General features: G+C 41.2%; 1 protein-coding gene across 1 annotated transcript in view; it reads left to right on the top strand.

Annotated features, from left to right (window-relative positions):
• Positions 1–26081, top strand: part of BRINP2 (BMP/retinoic acid inducible neural specific 2) — a 444253-nt gene that overhangs the window by 58608 nt on the left and 359564 nt on the right. Inside the window, exon 2 of the mRNA XM_082264973.1 lies at positions 1719–1903. Within this exon, the coding sequence (XP_082121099.1) occupies positions 1719–1903 (185 nt within the window). The remainder of the gene's footprint in view (positions 1–1718; positions 1904–26081) is intronic.

The raw sequence follows: 26081 nt of genomic DNA, 5'->3' as shown, positions 1-26081 counted from the left end.
CTATCTCAATGACATTCTGCCAGGACATTGGGATAGGACGTAGAGGTGCTGTTGAATTCTTTGCACTTTCCCTGGACTTAACACATGCCCGATTTCTATCTGTGGGGAACACTAAATGATGTAGTGTACTGTAGAAAACCATCTACACTGACTGCACTATGGGAAGAAATTGAAACATCATGCCAAGCAATTCTGGATGCTAATGGTGATCACTTTGAGCACCTAATGTGACTGCATATTTCAAGCATGACTTACAGCTACCCTTTGTTGTTTATATAAATCTAGTGATACAATTTCATGCATATATGTGTCATGTTGAAGTGTGAATAGATTTTTTGGGCTCCTCTGTATATGATCTATCTTCCCCCCTACAGATGTTTAATTAAATGTCTATCCTTTTAGTTATACAGTAAGGGGAAGGGGGATGGGGGAACTTAAAAAAATAACTTTGCTTGATGTGATCTACTTTCAAATAATTCCCAAGGATACCTGCCATGAGGGTATTTGTTCAGGCACTTTCTGCTATAGGGTGACAACACTCTTTCTCTGTCTCCCAGCTGTGTTCCTCTGTTGTCACACTGTCATGCAGGCTTCTGATGGAGACTACAAATTATCCTTTCAACACACATTGCATAGGAATGGTCCACTGTGCTCAACATCAGGAAACCTGTCCTAAGAAAATGCCATGGCCTTACACTGGAGCCAAATAGAGATTAGTATGCCCGCACCCCAGAAATCAATACATACAACAGGAAAAACCCTCTGGAGGGGACTTTTAAGGGCAATGAGTAGACAAAATATTAATTTCAAAAAGTATAAGAAAATATAAGGAAGGAGAAAAAAGGGGGAACATTTCCCAAAAATATAAAGTTTATGAAACATGTAAAAGTGATCACATGGATCCAGAGGAACCTCCGGATTAGTTAAAACAAAATGATGCGGTTACACAATGTCATACACAACACCTGACAAAAGAAAATGCCATGCAGCTAGAGCTGGGATGTTTATAGGTAGAAAGTTGCTGCACAGGTTTGCTGGAGATCAGCAGTGCTGAGATGCAAGAAAGGATAAAAAAAAGAATAAAAAAAATAGCAATTGTTTATAATACACAGTGCGTTAGCAGATTAAATTTCATTCAGGTTGGGTTTACACGTATTCTCATGTGTTAAGAAGAACACTGATGGACTAGTTATACTCAGGGCCATCTTACTGAATGGGCATGCTGGGCAGTTGCCCGGGGGCCCCACCTGTCCAGCGACCCAGCCAAGCATTAGTCCCGATTTCCGTGTGCATCCCTCCGCCGAACTTAGCAGGTGGCAAGCGCCTGTTGGCCCTGCTCTGCTGTCAGGACACTTGGGCCGTGGAGGGGGAGCCCACAACTGCAGGAATGCCTGTTTGCCTCTACGGGAACAGGCACACACAGGACAGTCAAATCTGACTGCCAACTGTTTGTGTGTTCACTGGACCCAGCCACCGAACTTAGAAGCTGTCATTTGCCTGGCACTGCTGTACCAATAAATATCGCCTTATCGATAATTTGCATTTTTATTCTCATGGGTGATTGTGTAGGCAAGGCCCCAGTGCACTGCATTGCCTGGGTCCCTTTAATGTTCTTAAAATGGCACTGATTATACTGCAATGATTCTGTATTGGAACGCTGACATACATAATAATGCTTCTGGTCTATTAACGTATTATAATTTCTTGTTTCTTGTCAGGGAGTTTGGCCGCTGGAAAGTAAAGAACATGGCCTTAGAGAGCAAGGAATTTCCGAATCTCACACTGGCTCCAGAGTTTGTGCGCACCATCCGTCAGCTGGGAAGGAGGCCGTCGGCGGCTCAGATCACAGAGAACCTGATCAAAAAATATGGCACGCATATTCTACTGTCTGCTGTGCTTGGAGGTGAGTTTTCCGCCGTGAGCGATGCTGAAACCTCTGGCTTCTATGTGTGAAATGGTCTGGATGCTTTTTCAGATGCACTTAACGCTGTACAGCAAACTTTCTTAGGGAAACAAACAATTACAGATAATATCACCAACTATGTATAAACCACACTTGGTATCAGTAAGATGAAGAGCACATCGCTCTGTTGCTGTGGTAACGGATCATACAGGTGACAACATCCTATAAGAACAGATGCGTGACAATATTTTTTCTGTTTGCGCTTTATCTTTATATTGCCAAAGGCTGTTTTTTTTTTTTTCCCAAACCTAAAAATAGAAAAAAATTCACCAGTAAGGTAATGTTTACACAGGTATTGTTCACAAATGGGGGTTCACTGTATATTCTTGCTAGAGGCAAAGCAACCCCCCCATTCCAGGGACACGGGTGCATTGAACCAAATAGGTCAGTACACACTAGTTCAAGGATATGCAAATATGGCCCTCCAGCTGTTGCAGAACTACAAGTCCCATTAAGCATAGCAAGACTCTGACAGCCACAAGCATGACACCCAGAGGCAGAAGCATGGTGGGACGTGTAGTTTTGCAACAGCTGGAAGGCCACAGTTTGCATATCCCTGCGATACTCTTACTATACTTTTTGTTGTTTGCTGCCCTTAGCCGCTCCGTAACATATATTTATTCATACACATTCAATTAGTAGCAGCACTCTTACCTTTGTGGTTTCCATGGAGCAAAGCAACTTTAGTACCTCCCAAGTATTCACCTATAATATATCTAAAAACAGATTATTTCAGCCCACTTAATTTCTTTGTTTATCAAGAAGGATACAACATAGCAACAGAATTCCCACCCAGATAAGAACCTCAGATTGCTAGGTTTAGAGTCCAGAGTGCTATGGAGAGTGCTTCTCTTAGAAACCATTGGACACCATACAGCCAAACTAACAGGGCTCCCCCCCAAAAAAAAGAAACAGTTTATTATGCTTCAGATATGAATGAACATGGTGAGTGATCATTACTGATCACTCATTGTGTTCATTCTGGAAAGGCAGGGGCTGGAAAATGTAACAGGCCCTTCCCCCACTTTCCATCCTGAATAATCCTATTGTGTGCTCTCAGTTGCCGTGAGAAGGAGAGGAGGGAAGCTGACAACCCTGCGGGGGTGGGGGCACATAGGGGCCGGGGCAGCAGGGGAAATGTTTGGCGCACAGGGAGGGTGATGGGTGTGATGGGGGGCAATTACTGGATCCGATCCCCTGTATGACTGCTCTCTGCAGCAGCTGAAAGCCAGCAGGACAGAGAGGAGAGGAAGCCAGCTTTCAGCTGCAGAGAGATACAGGGGATCAGTTCCAGTATTTACCCCCCCCCACAACACCAGTCACCCTCCCTGCCCACAACCGATTCACCCAGCTGTCTGGGTCCCCCTGCTGGCCTGGGCCCCGTACAGGAAGACTGATGGTATTCCCTTATCTTTGGCCCTGGCTATGAAACCTGAATCAAGCAATCCAGGTTCAAATCTTTGTGGGACTACTACTGTTACCTGCTTGAGAAGCAATACAGAAAAAATGTGCTGCAACCACCTGCTTTAGATATACAGTACTGTGCAAATGTTTTAGGCAGGTGCAAAGAATGCATTCAAAAATATATAATTTCATTGTTTATTTTTAGCAAATTACAAAACTCAAAGTGAGCAAACAGAAAAAAAATCGAAATCTAATCAATGTTTTGCTTCAAACCAGCATCGGTTCCTACACTTGCACACTTTGTACACTTGCACAAAGTCAGGGATTTTGTAGAATTTGAGTCAGGTGTATGATTAATCAATTATACCAATCAGGTGCTAATGATGATCAATTTCATGTGTAAGTTGAAACACAATAACTGAAACAGAAACATCTGTGTAGGAGGCTTAAAACTGGGTGAGGAACATCCAAACTCTGCTACTAAGGTGAAGTTGTTATAGGTCATACTCCATAGGTAGTTATACTGCATCAGCCAGGTCTCCTCCAGGCAAAGATTTCAAAGCAGTGGGGAGTTTCAAGATGCACTGTTCAAGGTCTTTTAAAGATGCACAAAGAAACGGGCAACATTGATGACCATAGACGCAGTGGTTAGTCAAGGAAACCTAATGTAGCAGATGAAAAACACATCATGCTTGCTTCCCTTAGCCATCAAATGATGTCCAGCAGTGCCATCAGTACAGAACTGGTGGAAACCAGTGGGACCCAGGTAACCCTCTACTGTCCAGAGAAGTCTGGCCAGAAGTGGTGTTCATGGAAGAATTGGGGCCAAAAAGCCATAACTCTGATGTGGAAACAAGGCTAAGCGATTCACCCATGTACAAAAACATAGGAACTGGGGTGCAGAAGAATGGCGGCAGTTGCTCTGGACTGATGAGTCAAAATATGAAATATTTGGCTGTAGCAGGAGGCAGTCCTGGAAGTGATGGTTTGGCCACCCACAAAGCCCTAATCTCAACACCATGGAGTCTGTCTGGGATTACATGAATAGACAGAAGGATTTGAGGCAGCCTTCATCCACAGAAGATCTTTAGTTCCTTCTCTAAGATGAAAAACTGTGTGCAAGTGTACCTAGAAGAATTGATGCTGTTTTGAAGGCAAAGGATGGTCACACCAAATGTTGATTTGAATAGAAATTCTCTGCTCATTTACTTTTCATTTTGTTAATTAAAAAAAAAATATATATATATATATATATATATATATATATATATATATATATATATATATATATATATATATATATAATAACAGTTCTATTTCTGACAGTATTCCTAATTTACAGCATATTTCACACCTGCCTAAAACTTTTGCACAGATATATATATATATATATATATATATATATATACAGTATTTTTTCTTGCCAATATGTTTCTGTTATTCTTGCTGTTATAATCGCATGGCAATGACTTCATCATTAACACCTCAGCACATTACCTTTTTAAGGATATCATATGGATCACAAGTATGTTTTTATATAGAAATACTCAGCTTGGAGCCTCACACCTCCATGCTTTCTCTTTCACAGTATGATAACTTACCGCGTCATTAATAATATACACAGGGATGGGGTGCACAGTGATCATATCTATAATGAATGAGGTGAGAATCAGTGCATTGATGTTGTTCTGTGGAGTGGGTCTTGGTCTAGTTTAAGCTCTTGCACTAGAGGCAGAACACAAATAATGAGCATGCAGGGACTACTAGTTTTATAACCCTGGGGAACTGCTGGGAAGACTAACTTATAGCTATAGGATGAGCTATACTTAACAACATAACATGAAGCATAACAATGCACTGCAGCCATTTTCAGCCACGCAAAGTTCACCTGTCATTAATGTACGGCAGTTTCCCTTTAGGGAGAACAGTGAAAGATGACTTCTGATTGGTTGTTAAGGATTATTACGTTTTGCGTGATGCCATTAGCAGGTACTATGTGAATGGCATATTTAATAAAGGGCAAAAACCATGCTCGCGGGGTACCTTTACCCAAGGGCACGCTCACCAATGCCTGGGACTAGGCGGAGGCTGCAGTCATGTGAAGTATTAAAGGCAGTCCTCCAACTTAGAGATGATCTCCCACTGTGTGAAGTAAAGATGTAGAGTTCTTCTGAAAAGCGGTGTACAGTGTCGCTGCATACTGTGCCTTATTACTTGTTGCATTAGGAGTAGCAGGCTGAGCTGAGCCACCTCCACCAGCCAGCAAACCTTTTTTCCTCACCTCCAGTAGCAAAACGGGATTGTGATGCAACCCAGCCCAGACTCCATGCATGCACAAATTTACCTCTTCGTGCTCCTGTACCTTGTGACCAGGTCATGGATCTCCAAAATGCTGGCCTGCTCCTGGTTGCTATGGGAGATGGGCCACTCGGGAGAGAGCCAAAGCAGTGACCCCCTCACTACCAGAGGACCTGCCACGTTAGCAGGTACCATGCCCATTGACTGGTTGCTTTGTGTCTTGAATTTGTACTTAGTTACTCTTACCAATGTTATTACTCTTGCTTGACTTGCTGAGTTAACCCTGCTTGTGTAGTGTTACGTTACTTCATACTCCTGCAGTGCTTTACAGACCCAGGTTCTTTTGGATATTCTAGAACCAATGTGCACCCCTTTAATAACTTCAGACCAGACTTAAAATAGTTAACAAACTTTAATATATGTCTTCTGCAGCATTATAGCACAAGTGCAAGACACTAATGAAACACTCACTGACAAATCTGATTGTGGCTGCCCAGGCATACCTTGTAAAGGTTAAAGTACATGAAAGGTAGGGCTCCAGTCTCTTGTGGGACAAAAAAAAAGCACAGCAGCCACACAGAAGCTTCCCATGCAGGCTCCTCTCTCCCTCCAGGAGGATGTTGCTGGTTGTAAAAAGGGTTACATCTTCCCCTGTGAGCCTCCTGCTTCTCTCACCATGTGGCTGGAGCTAACCTGGGCAAAGCCTTCCCCCTTTTTATATGATACAGGAAGGAGAGTAGAGCCTGCAAAAAATCAGGGAACAGCAGAACTGACATTAACGCTTCCCTAACCCGGGCAGACTAGCTAGCTCCTAACATATTGTAATACACTTCCCTTGTAGGCAGCTGCCTACGACCTGCCTAAAACCAGATTACATAATTTTAGAACAATCAGGGCAGTGTAAGAAGGCTGAATGTTGTGGGTACTTTGTACTGCTTTAAAGTAATCTAAGCTGTTATCTTCATTGGTTATTGGATGTCCAAGAGGTGATAACATTGCCCTATGTTGCTCTGCCCTCACAGTCTCCTGCAGAATATTTTAGACTGATGACGCCACCAACTGTAGCAGCATTGGCTAGGTTTACCGGGATGCTAAAATAGGGCACTTGGCAGGAATTTTCAGCACCTGCCAGGCATTCCCAAATAGCATTTTGTAAAGGGTTTTTGAGTTGTATTACAGTTCAGACAGCACATCTGAACATTACATACAGCTTTCAGGTCAAATTAGGTACTCAATGAAATTGCCTCTCCCAGCAGTTGTCCTGGCAGGACAGTGTGGTCTGAACGCTGGGTGAGATAACACAAGCATCATTCTACATCTAGGTCATTGGAATAAAACAGTAACAAAAGTCATACACAGCCTGGCTGGTGATAATATAATAACAAACTGTACAGGGGGAAATGAATAGAATTCTGTGTGTCTTGGGGAACCAAATTGGTATATATACAGTAGACCAAATATTATTAATTGTTAATAAACATAAAAATCTCAATATAACAAACACATAAATGATCATTCAAGGTTACACCTGAGGTATATACAAACATCACATATAAGCACATTAGGGTATCAACACATTTCGCAAAAATAAACTCTACGTTGTTGGTGTAGATGTACAGCAATGAATCTCATGGTCTAACCCGATGACCAAATACACAAAAAAACATCATTTAGAAAATGGAAAGTACCATGCACGGCCCCATGAAAAAGGTTATTTTAGAGAACTTCTAAGGTCCTAATTTTAAAGGCAGCACTCGAGAGAAAGCCCAATAAGGGGGCCATAAGCATCCATAACAATAGCGGGCAAAATACAAGGGAACGCACATAGCTCCTGTTTAAGGTTTGGCACCAAATAGCCTGGATGGTGATGGACACTTCATAAAGGAGTTAGCTGAATTGACATATCGTCATAAGGAAGGTGAGCAGTCCAGAAGACAGTATTTGCAATGCTCAATAAATGAAATTGTGGAACTGTAAGTTTACCACTTTTACATATGTGGCTTTGAGGGTGATTGGGTACAAAGGTGAGTCCATTAGTTAGTTAGTTCTGACATTTCTTTTAATTATCAGACTGTTTGTGAGATATCCATCATGTACAAAGTCTAACAAAATCAACAAAGAAAGGGTCAAAGTGTCCAAATTATTTTAATATCAATATTAGTTCACAATAAGATAATACAAAACTTCAAGCGCATTTCGGGGACTAAAAACTCCCCGCTTCCCTTTCTTCGGGGCTTGTGTGTTGTAAGAAGTAGGACTCAGAGATGGCATAATCACCAGAAATAAATTTTAAGTTTATAGAAGTTACAAGATGCCAGGAAACACTGTATTGGCATTGTTCAGAAGATACAGTGTGGGGGTGGATCATTTTTGAGCCCCAAAATGCATTTTGTATTATCGTGTGTGAACTAATACTAATATGAAAGGATTGAACTCTAGGACGTTTCTTTTGGTGCTCTCATTAGACTTCGTACATGTGAATCCTCTGGGTTCCCCCTTTTTAAGGAGTGTCCCATAGTGTTGAGCATGGCCTAGTAACTGATGGATCAAAAATCCAAATCTTGATTTCACTTTTTTGTATGTCAGACATGGCAAGGAGCCTAGAAATGTGTCTGTTTGGCAACAACTCTACTGCTTTGATAGCGGGAGGGGGGGGGGGGGGCAAATTGGTGACAAAATGAGCTAGGGTAGACTGGTGCTCTACAGAAATGCCTGAATGGAAATAGTAAGCTGGGCTCCCTGCAAAAATATTAGAGCAGAACTTCACCCAAATGGGGAAATTCGACTTTACTTACCCCCCCCCCTGCCATATTTGGAATATATACTTTTTTTTGGGGGGGGGGAAGCAGGTACCTAGTTTTGACATGTACCCACTCGTACATTCACTCCATCTGCCTAGGTGATTGGTGCAGAAGTTCTCCCCCCCAGCCTGCAACCTTCTTGGACATGTCACAGGTCCCAGGAGGCTGCAGGTCCATTCACAAGGCTCTTGCATGCGCAGTGGGGAGTTGGCTGTGAAGCTGCAAGGAGTGACTGCCAGCTTTCCACAGTTAACATGCTGGAGTTGGGGACCCAAAGACCAGTGAAGAACCAGCCCTGGTGAGCACAAAGATGGATCCCTGGACAGGTGAGTGTCTGTTTAATAAGACTCAGCAGCTATAATTTTGTAGCTGCTGATTTTTAATTTTTGGAAACCTCCTTAATGGTTCTCTTTAAGATTTACTGCAATTTTTCTACAGGGTGTTTGATTCATACACGTATACCTTTTCTGGACCAGCATCCTCAATGTGTATATAGGCCTAACAGGGGATTCATCTGTAACCATGGAACAAAAAGTAGGGTAGCCAAAAGAACCCATTTACCAATTGTATTTCTAGACTGGAATTGGATATAAAAGCTAAGATGAATTAGCTGCTATTGGCCATATAATCCTATTCCTTTCCCCTGCGAAATAGCCCAGTAAATGTATGTTTTTACAGAATTGCGTTTATTTGCTGTACCACAGTTTATTGCACATATTTGTGCTCTGTAAATAACTTATAATCATGAAGAGTCTTTTGCTGCTTCTTGAGTTCTTCCCAATCTGGCCTGATTTTACATCAGTTTTCTCTCCATATCAAGAAATGATAGACTCCTAATTAATGAAGCACTCACTTTTATCTGCGCCGCACCTTACTCGGTTGTAATTTGAATCCTTTTAAAGCACAGAGGACACTTCCACGTTTTTTCTCCATATATAAGAGTTTGTATTTTCTTGTAGTCTAATCATGGAAATAGTTTTTGATTTGGATCCCTGCTGTCACCCACGTACCCTTCTAGTCACCTGCAGGAAGGATTGTAGAGTGACTGAGATAATTTGTATGCTGCTTTTAATTGTAAAAGGAAATGGAGGCATTGCTAATCGGCATGAAGCAAACATTGGGGTCAATTTACAATGATGTAGGAGTAAACTGCATTCAGTATTTTATCTCATGATAATTTCCTTTTCACAGTGTTCAATTTACAAACATTTTAATGGCTAAGGTGGGGAATCATTTCAGGGAACTAACATCTGTGCAAATAATGCAGCAAATTTATATGTCGTTATATGATCAATTGCTGTTTAGGGATGTATAGTTGTTTTCTCTTGGTTGAATTTGATGTGCCTTTTTTTTAGCTATGTCATTTTGGTACTACTCAATAACAAACCAGTCAGGAATATTTTTAGAATCTTAACATCCCTAAGGCTGGCCATACACTATACAATTTTCTTGTTCAACTTTCCTTTAGATTTACCAAAACCATATAATATAAGTTCAAACCTGAAAACTTTCAATTTGTATGCAATCAGACAGGCCCTTGCACTACATAGTTGAAGGTAAAACTAAAGGAAATTGAATAAGAAAATTGTATGGTGTATGGCCAGCCTAAGGCTGGGTTCACACTTATGCAAATTGGATGCGCTCAGTGGAGCCAGTTCACACAGCTCCGGGACAACTTTGGAGTGAATTGCAGAGGAGTCCTGTGCATCTTCTGGTCCTATTCAGGTCCTAATTCATTCAAAACTTCTGACTGAAATCGGACCAGAAACTGCTGTGATCCACTCCGCACGGAGGTGCGAACCCAGCCTAAAAGTTGACCTGACTGAGAATTCAACATACCAATACCACATTGTGATAGGCTATCAAGAAGAGCAAAGGAGGCATGCCCACCCACTTCCATAAAAATACACTATAACATCCTTAAAACCATAGAAACCAAAAAGCAGAAAAAATTGCGCTGAAGTGCTAACAAAATTGGAATAAAGATGCCACCTTACAATCGTGATACCAGCCGCAATTGGTCTCATACCATAAAGAGTAGCGCTAAATTACAGAATAAAGTGAGTCCCAACTTAACATACCGTATGTATACAGTATAAATGTGGGTAATCAATACAATAGCATATACCAATGTGCAATAAATCAAATATACTAGTAGCAAAAGCTTATTATTATTAATGTGAAAAAATCAATTTAAAAGAAAAAGTCCAGTGAAAAAGTCCATATAAACAAATAATACAACAAACATAAACGTTTGTGAAAGTGAAAATGTATATAAAGCAACTGTTGAGTCACTATCAGTGCCCTCGCACTTCTCCTTCCTGCCGGAAAAGACATGTGTCCACCACCATGTGTCACCAATTAAAGGAGTCTCTTACCAAATTAACTGGACCATTAAATTATAAATGGTCAAACAGCGCTCTATATCCTCCAAGTCACAGGAAGGCTTCTAGTTCAGAATGGACTCTTCTTCCGGATCACTCCACCGCTATCAGAAGTATTCCATTCAAGTGGGCGTGCGTGATGACGTCATGTCGTAGCCACACCCTACATGTATCATCGGAAACCCCCAACAATGTCATTTCCAACTAAATGTATAGTGTTTGGCTCCGTGATGTCACCACGCATACCTTACGGCCGGAGCCTAGAGTCGGTGTGGTTAATTCAACCTGCCACATTGGAATTTTTGTTTGCCGTTTTGCAATATTGTATGCGTAGCTGCTTAACTACATTATGGAGATCCTCAGTTAGGGACTATATCGATTTTATTTCTCTATGGAATGCTTCTAATGGTGGTCAAGTGGTCCGGAGGAAGAGTCCATTATGAACTGGAAGCCTTCCTGTAACTTGGAGGATATAGAACGCTGTTTGACCTTGGTGGGGATACAATACCAAGGTGAGAAGGGGGCAACCAAGACCAGGAGGAATGTGGACATGATGAGCAGTAGAGGGATCTGTCAAAATTATGCTATGCTGCTTCATGATTTTAAGGTTCACTAATGAACAGAACAGCACTACACTTATGTCAGGGCAACATATGCTTTGCGGTAGACATTGACACGGAAAGCAATGAAACCAAGAAGGATCAAGATCTAATAAAAGAATGGCACGTCATATAAGGGAGCAGCTGCAACATCATAGTAAGAGGATGATAACTCTTCATACTGGGACATTTCAGTCATATTTCACTCTAATATAACCCAGCATAGATTACACAGAGGGGTTAGTAAATAATGAAGATCTGTATCAAGCATCATTTACAGAATGAGTTGGAATGAGTCCTCACCAATCTGGGATTTCTAATAATATGAATTAATTATACCTTCTCTTGATCTGCTTGACCCAAAAAACAAAAATGTGTAAATGTATTCAAATAGAAAAACAAATATTACAAGTGCCCTTACAGGAAACTAAAATAGAAACAAATATGTAAACCGTAAGTACGTTTTACTTTCACATTCTTTGGTTTATGTATTTATTTGGAGCATGCGTGATATTTTTTGACATACAATGGTCAAGAATGTCTACAGATGGTGTACTGTTATCATTTCAATATATAATTTTGAAACTGGTGGGGACCTTCATTTTGTGGTTGTTGTCAGCTGTGACCAAAGTATTTCCCTATTCCTATATAGCAGGGGTCTCCATACTTTTCAGTAGGAGGACCACTTTGTATAATTTGCAATAATTTTCAGTCTAAAAAAATCAGTTTATAAATTAATAAATCAAATGTACATGAACAAATGATTGAATTTTAATAAGTATGATTTGATTTAGAACAACAAAGAAAGAACTTCAATAAAATAAAGCAAATAGGATCCAAATAAACTTGAGCTGATTAAAGTCTGCCCTTAAACATCAGAGTTCCCCTCTTAACTCAGGGTCCCCATCAAAGTGTCTCCTCTACAGCAGGGTTCCTAACAGAATACCCCCTTACGTCAGGGTACCCATCAGAATCTCCATCAGTGCACCTTTACATAAAAGTCCTCTTACATCAGAGTCTTAAACAGAGTATCCCCTTAATCCTCCTGACATCAGGATTCCATCAGAGTCCTCCATTACATTGGATTCCCTATCAAAATTTCTCTCAGATTCCTCCCTTGCATCAGAGGCCCCTTACATCAGAGTCTCCATCAAAGTCCCTCCTTAAATCAGAGTCTCCCCTTACATCAGGGTCTCCATCAGAGTCCTACCTTACATTGGAGTCCCTATCAGAAGGCCTTTAACATCAGGATCCCCATCAGTTTCCTCCCTTGCATCAGAGCCCCCACTTACATCAGAATCACCCAGTGCATCAGATATTCATCTTACATCCGAGGGCCTAGTAATAGCATGTGGCAGGCTGAGTTTGGCCTGTGGGCTGCAGTTTGGAAAACCCCTGCTCTATAGGCAGCAAGGGGTCCCAAATGTCAGCAATAAGGCAGTACTGCTGGCCCTCTTGCTTGGCCCCCTTTTTGTACTGATGAGGCCTGGGCCCAGTACAGGAGGGCTGGCTGTACTGTCTTATTAGCGGCCATGAACATGGGTACAATTAGCCTGCCCATAGATAGTTTAAATCTTGGCCCTGCTAAACCAGACGAGATTCAAACCATCTATGGCCGGCTTTATTTTAGCAGTTTTTTCTTTTATTTTGTAGTTTTTATTCCAAGTTGTTCATAACCAACCATTATACACTGCTCAAAAAAATTAAAGGATATATTGATATGGACTGGGTAATGTGTTAGGAATGAAAGGGTGCCACATCATTTGATAGAAATGAAAAATATCAACCTACAGAGGGCTGAATTCAAAGACACCTCAAAATCAAAGTGAAAAAGCAGGCTAGTCCATTTTGCTGAAATTTCATTGCAGCAACTCAAAATGGTACTCAGTAGTTTGTATGGCCCCCACATGCTTGTATGCATGCATGACATTGTCAGGGCATGCACCTAAGGAGATGACAGGTGAAGTCCTGGGGTATTTCCTCCCAGTCCTAGACCAGGGCATCATTGAGCTCCTGAACAGACTGAGGTGCAACCTGGCGGCATTAAATGGATCAGAACATAATGTCCCAGAGGTGTTCTATTGGATTTAGGTCAGGCGAGCTTGAGGGCCATTCATTGGTATCAATTCCTTCATCCTCTAAGAACTGGCTGCATACTCTCGCCACATGAGGCCGGCACTATCATGCACCAGGAGGAGCCCCGGACCCACTGCACCAGTGTAGAGTCTGACAATGGGTCCAAGGTTTTCCTCCCGATACCTAATGGCAGTTAGGGTGCCATTGTCTAGCCTGTAGAGGTCTGTGCATCCCTCCATAGATATGCCTCCCCAGACCATCACGGACCCACCACCAAACCGGTCATGCTAAATGATGTTATAGGCGCCATTACATTCCCCATGGCCTCTCCAGACCCTTTCACATCTGTCACATGTGCTCAGGGTGAACCTGCTCTCATCTGTGAAAAGCACAGGGCGCCAGTGGAGGACCTGCCAATTCTGGTGTTCAATGGCAAATACCAATCGAGCTCCATGATACCTGACAGTGAGCAAAGGGCCCACTAGAGGACGTCTGGCCCTCAGGCCATCCTCATGAAGTCTGTTTCTGATTGTTTGGTCAGAGACATTCACACCAGTGGCCTGCTGGAGATCATTTTGTAGGGCTCTGGCAGTGCTCATCCTGTTCCTCCTTGCACAAAGAAGCAGAAGCCAGTCCTGCTGATGGGTTAAGGAGCTTCTACTGCCCTGTCCAGGTCTCCTAGAGTAACTGCCTGTCTCCTGGAATCTCCTCCATGCTCTGCTGTGGGAGACACAGCAAACCTTCTGGCAATGGCATGTATTGATGTGCCCTCCTGGAGGAGATGGACTGACTGTGCAACCTCTATAGGGTCCAGGGATTTTCTCATGCTACCAGTAGTGACACTGACCCTAGCCAAATGCAAAACTAGTGAAAAACAGTAAGAAAAGATGAGTAGGGAAAAAAATGTTCATGGCCTCCACCTGTAAAACCATTCCGTTTTGGGGATCGTCTCATTGTTGCCCATCTAGTGCACCTGTTAATTTCATTGACATCAAAGCAGCTGAAACTGATTAACAACCCTCTCTGCTACTTAACTGACCAGGTCAATATCACAGGAGTTTAATTGACTTGATGCTATATACTGTTTAAAAAGTGTTCCTTTAATTTTTTTGAGCAGTGTATAAACCTGTTTACCTGCATTATGTAGTCAGAGAATGCACAGCTTTATAAAGGCGTATTTCTTTAAATTCCGCCAAAAGCAAAAACAAAAAATGTTTTCCAGGAGATTTTTATAGCAAGACTGAAGAGCCCCTTTAAGTTAAAAACACTATGTTCAAGTTGGTGTTTGGATGAAATAAGGCCACATGATGAGTCCCCACAAAGGAACATTGCACATTAAGCATCTCTCCACAATGAAGGGCCGCAGACGCGGCCTGTTGTATGCCAGCGGGGATCCAGATAAATATAGAAAGCTGCACACCGGCCACTGCTGTTATATGTATTTGTAGTATGAGTCCCTGGAAACAAAAAGAACTCAAATGCATTGCAGACATTAGCACTCCATCTTTGAGTAACTAGTTTTAACTGTGGCTCGTACCTCAAATTAATGCGGTGTCTCTCCCCCCCGCCCCTCCAAAAATTAAAAGTCAGCAGCTACACATACTGGGGACAGCCCAAAATTTGGGATTTTCTTACATTTCTTACATTTTGCCTTTAGTTATACTGTAACAAGTTCAGCTCTCACGCCAGTATACCCCTTATAGAGCCAAGGATATTTTTAATTTTTGCTACTGCGGTAACTTTGTCGTTACTTAGTAATATACTATAAAGTGTCTATAAACACATATCATTAAGAACTATCAATAAATGCTGTATTACATGCTGTTCATACTAATTCTGTCACTATTGGATTTGTTTTCTGTGTTCTGCAAAAAACCTGGTTGATCCTGCTGCTCTCTGTTCCTCCCTCCTGTCCATGTCCCCACTGCAGCTGGGGATTCTGCAGAGCAGCTGTTGTCAGCTAGTGCACATTCTCAGTTTTCAGTGAGTTTCTAAGCTGTTCATTTCCTCCTTGATCACATCTGAGGAGCCCATGAGACTACTGAGTCACACATGCAAAATAATTACAGAAGGGATACTGTAAATGAAAGTGTGTGTTTAGTATCATTTTAAGATCACAATGCAATACACATAACGAATATGCCTTTTTCTTGGTAATTGTGAGAATATTGTCTTGGAAAAATAATTTTATTTTTTTGTACTCTATAAACAAACATTGTAACAAAACTAAAAAATGAGATATTTTTCTACTTTGAGCAGTGTTTGAAAAAAATGTTATCGTAGATAAAAATAATTTAATTGTATACTTTTGTCCTGTTTAAACTGAAACTATAATGATGACAAATCCTGGCAAAGTTATTTACAAAGGAAATAAATACCGTACTTTTTTTTTCAAATTTGCACTTTTTTTTTTTTTTAAAGTGACACTTAAAAACAATTAACAAACAAACAGAAAAAGAAAAGAAAAAAAAAAAAAAAAACAATGAATAGAAAATTAGAAAAAACTGTAGCAAAATCATAGTTAAGGGGAGAAGATAAAGAGAGTTAATTAGGGCGGATTAGCGTATACTAAGGCTTAATAAAGAGGTTATATATTTGAATTTCAAAAAACAGATTAAAATAGAAAGAATAGAGCTGTTTTTTGTTGTGTACATCTCTAATGTGCTCTCCCACCGCGCTAGATGGGAATGTGGTTTTAAAGTGAAATTGGTGTGTTTACACAATAACAGTGATGCTCCATTCACATCTGCATGTTTCTGAATGCATGGGAAACTACACAGAAAACACACTTTTTGCTGTGCGCTTTGGAAACGTGCTGCAAACGCACAAACAATTGCAGTAAATACACGCCACGCTTACAGTACAAAAAAAGTTCTGGAGCTTCTTTGGGTTGTTTGTTGTGCATAGGGTGGCCCATTCAAGTAAATGGGTTGCTTTGTGTGGGAAGAGCAGAAATGCTCCAAATCGCCCCAAAAAATGCATTCAGGAACATGGGTTCCCACTATGCGGAGATGTGAGTGGGGCCTGACAGCTGAGTGTCTCTGTCCACTGCCTCCTATGTAATTATAAGACCACTTGCCCACTGCACACTGTAGCTTTGCTGCTACAGGCCGGCTGCGCAGAATTACGTACAGTGCCTTGAAAAATTATTCATACCCCTTGAAATTTTGCACATTTTATCATGTTACAACCAAAAACGTAAATGTTTGGACGGATGGGTCCGGTGTGGGTGTGAATGGCTGGTGCTGGACATGGGATCGAGGTGTCTGTCATGGACAGGCACTTGAGGGGAGATGACTTTGGGACTCCCTCTGTGTGGATACATGATTGTCGGTTGGTGCACGGAAGAAGGGGTTTGTATGCACTAGTGTATATGAATTAGGGTCTGGCATTGTCTATTTTGCTGGATATTATACTATCATTTTGCAGCGTAGGGAGAGGAGTGGAAGAAATTTTCTCTTTATCTCCGTTTCCCCCCTTTTTTAGAATACAGGTTACCTATCAGCCCCTCACAATTTTGTTCTCCAGGTTTTTATTAACTTTGATGGATCTGACATTTGGCATGGTCATTGGGTGGGCACTTGGCCTTATTTTTCAGGCTACTAGCAATTATTTCGGGCTTTACAAGTGTTGGTAATTCTTCATATTCGGATCCTGAAGAAGCCCCTGAATAGGGCGAAATGCGTTGATCCTGAATTACCCACATTGTATCTATCTGACTCAGCATAGTCGGATACATTATCTGTATATAAAATTGTGCTATTGCTACCATTTTGATGATTTTAAAATCTTTGATGTGCTAATAAATTACCCTGGTTTTTACATTTGTGCATTATACTATTATTTATACAAGGCACCAAAAAATCCCCCCTTTTTTGGGGAAAGGGTGGGGGTTTCTCTCCTTTAAAAATGTAAATGTATTTTATTGGGATTTTATGTGATAGAACAACACAAAGTGGCACATAATTGTGAAGTGAAAGGAAAATGATAAAGGTTTTTCAACATATTTTACAAATAAATATCTCAAGTGTGGAGGCAGGCAGTTACACACTGAAGGAAGCTCAATGAACTACCTAGACCGATGAACTGGTAGTCCATTGAAAACTACAAGCCGGCAGCCGCAAAGGCTGTCAGTACTTGTAGTTTTCCCATTCACAGAACTGATGAGGCCAGGCCCACGTGGCAGCGTTGGTTTTTAGATTGTGACAGTGAGCAGAGGGAGATCTCTTGCTCACTTTCAAAACGGGATCCGATGGGTGCGGGGGGGGGGGGGGGCGATGCATCTGTAACATGTTACATGCTACACCCTGAATAACATGTTACAAAAGGTGAACTTATTATTTATTTTTTTATTTTATTAGGGCAGTTACACCCCCTTCCTACCCAGGCCAATTTTCAGCTTTTAGCGCTGTTGCATTTTGAATGACAATTGCGAGGTCATGCAACACTGTACCTAAACCAAATTTATGTCATTTTTTTCCCACAAATAGAGCTTTCTTTTGATGGTATTTGATCACCGCAAGGTTTTTTCTTTTTTGCTACACAAATAAAAAAAGACAGAAAAGTTTGAAAAAAAAGTTTTTTTTGTTTATGTTATAACATTTTGTAAATAAATATATTTTTTCCTGCACTGATGAGGCCGCACTGACAGGCACTGATGAGGAGGCACTGGTGGGGTGGCACTAATATGCAGCACTGATAGGCGGCACTAATATGCAGCACTGATAGGCGGCACTGATATGCAGCACTGATGGGCGGCACTGGTGGGCAATAATGGGCACTGGTGGGCAGCACTGATAGATGCCAATGATGGGCACTGGTGGGCAGCACTAATAGGTGGCAATGGTGGGCAGGAAGTGGTTAACATAATAAAACTTATTTTTAATTTGAGTGATCAGGTTGACATGTACTTGAGGCCACTCTAACCTTATAAGCAGGGCTGTTCCTATTATCCCCCCCCCTCCCTTAAAAACTCCACCATCTTCCACATGTCTTACTTTTGTTGCTTTATTAAGCACCCAGACAGCTCCAGTACCTTCCCATAAACTGTAGGTGGCTCCGCCTCTCCTACTTGCATGGAGATCATCCAGTAGGGGTGTAGGCATCGGCACTGCATCCTGGGCACCTACATCTCCTTTGTCCCCATCCTGCACTCAGTTGGAGTCACTCAGGAGATCAGATCTGTGGGGGCCGTTGTCAGACGGGCTATCATTTGTAAACACAGAAGCCAGACTTCTTTGTTTACAAGTGATAGTGGTGAGCAGAAGGCCTAAGTCAGCCACCTGAAAAAAATCCCTGCTTATAAGTGACAAATAAAACCATGTAAGACAGTAAATAAAAAAGAAAAGAAAAGAAATGGGGGTTTAGAAACATAACTGGACTGTATGTAAGCACTGTGTATCCGGGAGTTAAATACAGCTTACAAATCACAGTATTCTTAATAAAAGACATGCCAACTAAAGGACATACAACAGAACCATTGTGCCTACAATAGTACTGAAAACTGATATTGATAACAGCTGTGCATAAGAGAAGCAGCAAATAATTACACTGTTCAGGGTACTTCCCATTTAAAATTTAAACAATGGGCTGTAAAGCAAAAATCCAATATACTTCCTCTCTGCACAGCAGTAAGAAGATATCTCCGTCCCGTTAAGCCAGTGTGTGTTCTGTGTACCCAGCACTTTTCATAAATTATAATCATTACAGACAGCAAAATGCTTTGTTTTATTTGCATCCTTCATTTTTGCAATATCATACAGATGGGCTTATATACGATCTTTCAGTCTCCTAATTGTCCTTTCCACACATTGGACATTGCATCCTCTGCATATATTTAAAGACATCACATGCACACCGTTGTATTTAATATAATTCCTCATGCGGAATATTGCCTCAAAAGATGTGGAATGAATCTCCACTGTATTATTTATGTGGGAGCACTCATATGTAGACATATTATTTACTTTATTAATCAAAAGCTTAAAGCACACCTAAACCCAACATTAAAAAAAAATATACTGCAGGTTACAATCCTTAAAGTGTAAGTCCACCCTAACACTAAAATCCCTGCATCTACAGACATCCACAATCTAGCACTAAACTATCTAGCTCTGTAAAGAAGAAATCAGTATACTTACCTTTTTTGAGGCCAATCTTACCCGATCCCACACTGAGCTGCCATCTGCAGCTTCACTGTGTAGGAGGGTGCAAAGGACACAGCTGACAATGGAAGCCCCTTAGTACGTCTATGGGTGACGTCACTTCCCATTCATTTCACAGCCGTTGTCAACTGTGTCCTCTGCAGAGCTTCCGCCGCTGGAGATCGGGTCGGATTGACTTAAAAAAGGTATGTATACTGATTTCTTCTTTACAGGGCTAGATAGGTTTTTTTTAGATCGTGGGTGTCTGTAGATGTAGAGATTTTAGTTTTAGGGTGGACTTACACTTTAAAGCAGATCTTTACTGCACCCGAGCACCACAAACCAAAAATGCTATTTAATTTTTTTTTTTTTAATTTTAGGCAAACTCCTCCATCCACCCATGTCTTCATGCTTTATTTTGGTGAGAAATTACTTTGAAAAACACCCCCTAGAATTTTTGGCCGTGGCCATCTTGAGTAAGGGTAAATGATTCATGTAGCATCTACTTCCTGCCCTTAGCTCAAGCATGCAGGCAGGAGAGTGTGCTTCACTGAGAAAACCCCTCCTCCTCTCCTCCCCTCCTGAAGACTCCTGGGATACATGACATAATTTGCCTAGGCATGGAAACCAGGAAGTACTTGAAGTAATGTTAAAAAAAAAGGTTTAAAACAAGTAATTATGATATACTTTCCTATCTATTTACTAATGCTAGCAGCATAAGGAATAAAACTATCCAATGTTGATTGGAAGAATAAAGTTCCACTTTAAGTCCTGGCTCACACTAGTGCAAGTTCAGTGACTGCATTCGATTTCTTTAGGCTTTTTTTTACATTATTTTTTCTTTGTGATCCAGCCAATAACAAACTCCCTGTTTAGGGTGGCTCCGATCTATGCAGGAGCAATAGGGCCACCATTGGACAGTAAGACTGTCAACCTGAGGAGAGGGTAGTGCTAGATGGACTAGCACATTTAGATGGACTTAAAATGGTTGTAAACCTCAGACATGAAATATGAACAAAGCAAATCCCTCTATAGCAGGGGTACTCAAATATAAAATTTAAAGGTCCACTTACCAATTTTCCATTCAGTCCGAGGTCCGGAAAAGTGACCGTCAAATTCCAAATACAGAACGCCAACAACAAAAAAAGGCATTCCCCAAAACCTTTGAACTATACACAAAAAAATGTGGTAGACCTTTAGTGTGAAAGGGGACACATTTGTTAAGACAGGGAGCAGTGCCATACCAAGCTGACCAAGATTTCCCATTGAGGCCAGTGTTAAAAACTGGGAGTAGTGATATACCAAGCTGACCAAGATTTCTTATTGAGGCCAATTTTAAAAATTGGGAGTACTGCCATACCAAGCTGTCCATAGTAGTGAATGTACGTAAATGCCTCTGTATTGCACCTCTTCCCAGCTGCTACAACCTCTGCAACACACACACACACCTCTCCTCTGCGCGTCTGGGTCCGGACACGACCCAGAGTCCGCCTATTGAAGACCCGGGCTCTATAGTGTATACTTCTCTCAATTAAAGTGGAGTTCCGGCCTATTTTGCAACTTTAGTGATTCCTGGAGTGCTCGCTATGCTGATCAACAATTGGGCATTTTCAATTTTTTTCGGGGGTCCCTTACCTTATTTTCAGGGCATTTTTGATTGTACTTCCTCCTCCTCCTCCTCCCCCCTCTGTGGCCATGGCCGCCAACATCACTTCTGTCTTTGCATTGCATCCTGGGAGCTGTTTGTCATCACTCCCAGGAGGCTGGAATCAGGAAAAACTCCCAGAACACTCCCTGGAATCAGGAAGAAGGACACAGCAGATTACACTGCGGCTTCAGATGCCCACGTCTAAGATGGCCGCGCCCAGACAGCGTTTTTAAAAGTAAGATTTTGACTAAAATCCAATACTGTTCACCTTGTAAGTATGAGAATAGTGGTTCTGTAAAGGGCGATGGATTCGTATTATAGGGGTATTTTTAGTTAAAAAAGGTATTTGAGGCTGGAACTCCGCTTTAAGAGCAAAAAGCATCACTTCTGTCTGCTGCTTTGTTCCTCTGCTATCAGCATGAATCACTTCTGACAAGTTTTGACACCAAGCTAAAAATGGTGACAGGGGAGGGACCTCCAGATTGACAGCCTTAGCTCTGTTCCTGTAAGCTGTGTGAAAGGGGCGAGTCCCTTCCCTCCAATCACCTCTCAGGGCTCCCCTCACTGACCTCTCCACCCACTTTTTTTCAGAACTCTCAGACAAGCTTATAAATTCAGGACTTTGAATGGATGTTGAGAAGAGAAGACTGCAGATTAACAGGTTCAACTTATGTAGGAGGATTTGTTTAATCTCTGTGTATCACCAGAGGCCAGTCACTTCACTGGGTATATGGAAGAGTTTACAACCTCTTTAACTAATTTTATTTTCCATTTGGTATAAAGATTTTATATAAATTAATAAAAACGGACCATTGGAAACCCCCTTTTAAGTGGTAAATGGTTTGTCTCACACCTGTAACTGCCACTTTTGCTGGACAGCTTGGTCTGTTAATGGAAGTTGAAAAAGAGCAAACTTACTGGCCAGATTACCAGGTTAAAATAAAGGGAAACACCTAAAAAAAGGAATACATTTATTTACCACATCTAAAACGTAGTAGGCTACCATATATTATATTTTTGCTTTAGAGTTTTTATATACTTAAATTGCTTGTGCGCGAAACTTGTTAATGCTCTATGGTCTCATAATAAAGATACTCCAAACAAAACTGGCAGTTGTACAACTGTCTATAAATATCTGAAAGATTCGCAATGCTATGCAGACCTGTTAATTTGCTGTTTATGATGTCTGAATACTACTAAAAAGAATTATATGAATTTGGAGCAGTATTTGGCCACCTTTCCTCCCCAAGATGTCTTACCTGTCTGTACTGATGGCAAAGAAATATAGTATATAGAAATAAGTATAGCTATACCGGTATATAGTATAGCAAACTTTTTAGGTCATATTTAGAAATATAAACAGCATTGCCACTGCCTGTCCTTGAAAATAGTCTGTAATTTATTTCATCTAAATGTGAAATTATGCTCATTACCCTCTAGAAATATATTTAATATTCTGGGTTCAGTTACTCTATGACCTATCATTTAGTTGTTTTCTATCTTTTTCCTCCTTATTTTCCTCTGTTATGCATGAAATCTGCTTTTTATTTTTAAATTAATAATTTAACATGATAGCAATTATCATTTGACTGTATTTAAATAATTCATTCATTCACATTTCCGTAGAAAATATAAGATTCCAGAAGGGCATCACCACACCACCAAATAGTGAATCTTTCACTGTTCTTGCACCTAATGACCTTCAAATATCTCCTGTCTCGTTAGAATGGTGAATACTGAATATGCTAGGTAAAAAATTGTTTTGGCCAATATCCGGTGCATGTAACATTTACAGGAATATAAACAGTTTGGAATAGTACAGTAAGCAACATTGTCCAGCAATGAATAGATGTTGGTGAATGTTGTTTAATGCATCTGTGTAGGATTCTGTTTTTTTCATAAAAAAATTAAATATTGGAAAATAAGGATTATAAAGTACTGTGTAAAAAGGGCAACACAATCAGTATTGCCAGACCTTAAGAAAAATCAAGATAAAGCATTTATTTTATTTCAAGGACATTAAAAACAAGGGGTTTGGATATGCATAATACATGTGACCACACAACTGAATGGGTGCCCAATGGGTTATTGTATGCATGTGTGTCCCTAGAGATTACAGGTGATAGTGGTCATAGAATGCAATCTCACCTTAGTTCTAATGAGGCCTTTAAGCTCGTATAAGGTAATTCCACCAAACATTATGTATGTTCTACCTGTCTTTGCATTTGGCTGGACCTGGTGAGTCCTTAAGTAGAGTTTTACCATGGAGGTGTGGAGTAGAGAGTCAAAGTTTGAGACACAAAAATGGGTGTGGGTAAGGAAGGCTGGGGACGTAGGAAGAGATATGTAGGGCAGGGGTGGGAGGAGATGGAGGGGGAAAGAATAAGATGGGGGCTAGAAGCTAAGAAAGAACGAAAAAGTTGAGATGAAAAAAGAAGTTGGGATAGAAGGGTCGTTGGGAGAGACTTAAGGAGGGTGACTGACCATAAATCTGTTAAATAGTATTTTTTGGTTCTCCGGAACACATTATAAAAATGTATTAAATGCCTTTGCCCAAAACTATTTACAGACATAAGATGACAAACTGTTTTTCTAAATATGAAAGCAACAAGGGTGGAATGTTGACTTTCAGCTTCTGAAAAGAGGAACCGTTGTTTATGGAGTGGGAACAATGCTGCAAAAGTTTTCAGCACCAGTAAACTGTTCATGAGTAAACTTAAATGTGCAGCAATTAATATACCAAAATCATAAAACTAAGTACCTTACTGTGATCATTAACCACCCTAACTCCAACTCACAATTGTCAAAGCCATCCCTAACTCTACCTTAAACCTGATCATAACCCTAAACCTAATCCCCATAACCCTAACACTTATTACTTATGCCCAAAATATGTCTTGTGCCAAAGCAAACCTACAGTATACTGTAATAAATAAACATACACGTTTTGGCAACAATATGTAACCAATAAAGGAAAATCGAATATATTGTTGCTCCAATGTCTATGCTTTATACAACTGGTCTGTTTGAGTGCATGTAAAGCCCATTTAAACATCATAAGATATTTTTTTCTTTCTGTGTTGCATTGAGAAGGTTTCTCTTAACTTCCTGTCCTAGAGATGCAACAGAAATTAAAAGAGAAGTTGGGCTTTTTTTTTTTTTTTTCGAAAATCACTTACCTAGGTGGATGCAGCATCAGTCAGATGATGGATTTGTCCCCTGCTGGCTCTAAGACTGGGAAATGAGCGATCAAACACCGTCGATTGCTCGGTTCTCAGAGGTCTGGGATCAGAGAGCTGGTGACTGTCAGTCACTGCTCTCTGCTCTGTCCCCCCATGCTCAATGAAGCACTGGGCTGTGGAGGGGGTGGGAGTGGCTTGCTCAGGCTCTCAGTGGCTCGCTGAGAGGCTGAGTCACGTGTCGGGTCCATGTGGGTGGATTACGACTTCAGTGTCACGAACTTGCAGGCTCGATTCCAAGCCGGGCTGTGTGTGTCTCACACAACATAGCTTGCAAGCCCCCCCCCCCCCCCCCGCTCACTCCTCACTGGATTTGAGTAAGAGAAGCAGGAGCCAATTCCTCTCACTGCTGCCTCCATGCACTACTGCTCTTGGGCACAGTAATAGGTTGAGATTTAGATCAGCAGTTATTCTTTAGATTGATCCTGGCATAGCCATGCATGCTCCTGGTGGCCAAATGTGCAACACTGTTATTGGTCCTATCTCAGGAAAGCAATCTTGATCAGTTTGCAAACAAAGCTTTTAGTTGTTACCTAGAGACCAGTCAACCTGAGTGTGTGTATACTGTATATATATATATTACCGAAAGTATTGGGACACCTGCCTTTACACCCACATGAACTTTAATGGCATTCCAGTCTTAGTCTGTAGGGTTCAATATTGAGTTGGCTCACCCTTTGCAGTTAGTATAGCTGCAACTCTTCTGGGAAGGCTGTACACAAGGTTTAGGAGTGTGTCTATGAGAATGTTTGACCATTCTTCCAGAAGCTCATTTGTGAGGTCAGGCACTGATGTGGACAAAAAGGCCAGACTCGCAATCTCTGCTCTAATTCATCCTAAATTCATCGGATTGAGGCAGGCCAGTCAAGTTCCACCACCCCAAACTCGCTAATCCTTGTTTTTATGGACCTTGCTTTGTGCACTGGTCCAAATCATTTGAAGGGGGGGGGGATTATGGTGTGGGGTTGTTCTTCAGGGGTTGGGCTTGGCCTCTTAGTTCCAGTGAAGGGAACTCCAAGACAATTTTTAAAATGTCATGCTCCCAACTTTGTGGGAACAGTTTGGGGGTGGCCCCTTCCTGTTCCAACATGACTGCGCACCAGTGCACAAATTAAGGTCCATAAAGACATGGATGAGCGCATTTGGAGTGGAGGAACTTGACTGGCCTGCACGGAGTCCTGACCTCCTGACCGATAAAACACGTTTGGGATGAATTAAAACAGAGACTACGAGCCAGACCTTCTTGTCAAAAATTAGTGCCTGAGCTCACAAATGTGCTTCTGTAAGAATGGTAAAACATTTCCATAGACACACTCCTAAACCTTGTGGACAGCCTTCCCAGAAGATTTGAAACTGATATGGCTGCAAAGGGGGGGGGGGGGACAACTCAATATTGAACCCTACGGACTAAGACTGGGATGCCATTAAAGTTCATGTGCGTGTAGAGGCTGGTGTCCCAATACCTTTGGTAATATATATTGGTATATATATATATATATATATATATATATATATATTTTTTTTTT

The sequence above is a fragment of the Pelophylax lessonae genome, assembly GCF_965119305.1.
Source record: "Pelophylax lessonae genome assembly, chromosome: 8".
Taxonomy (NCBI): Eukaryota; Metazoa; Chordata; class Amphibia; order Anura; family Ranidae; genus Pelophylax; species Pelophylax lessonae.
The sequence above is the reverse complement of the archived record's forward strand: the minus strand, read 5'-3'. Positions and strand labels throughout refer to the sequence as shown.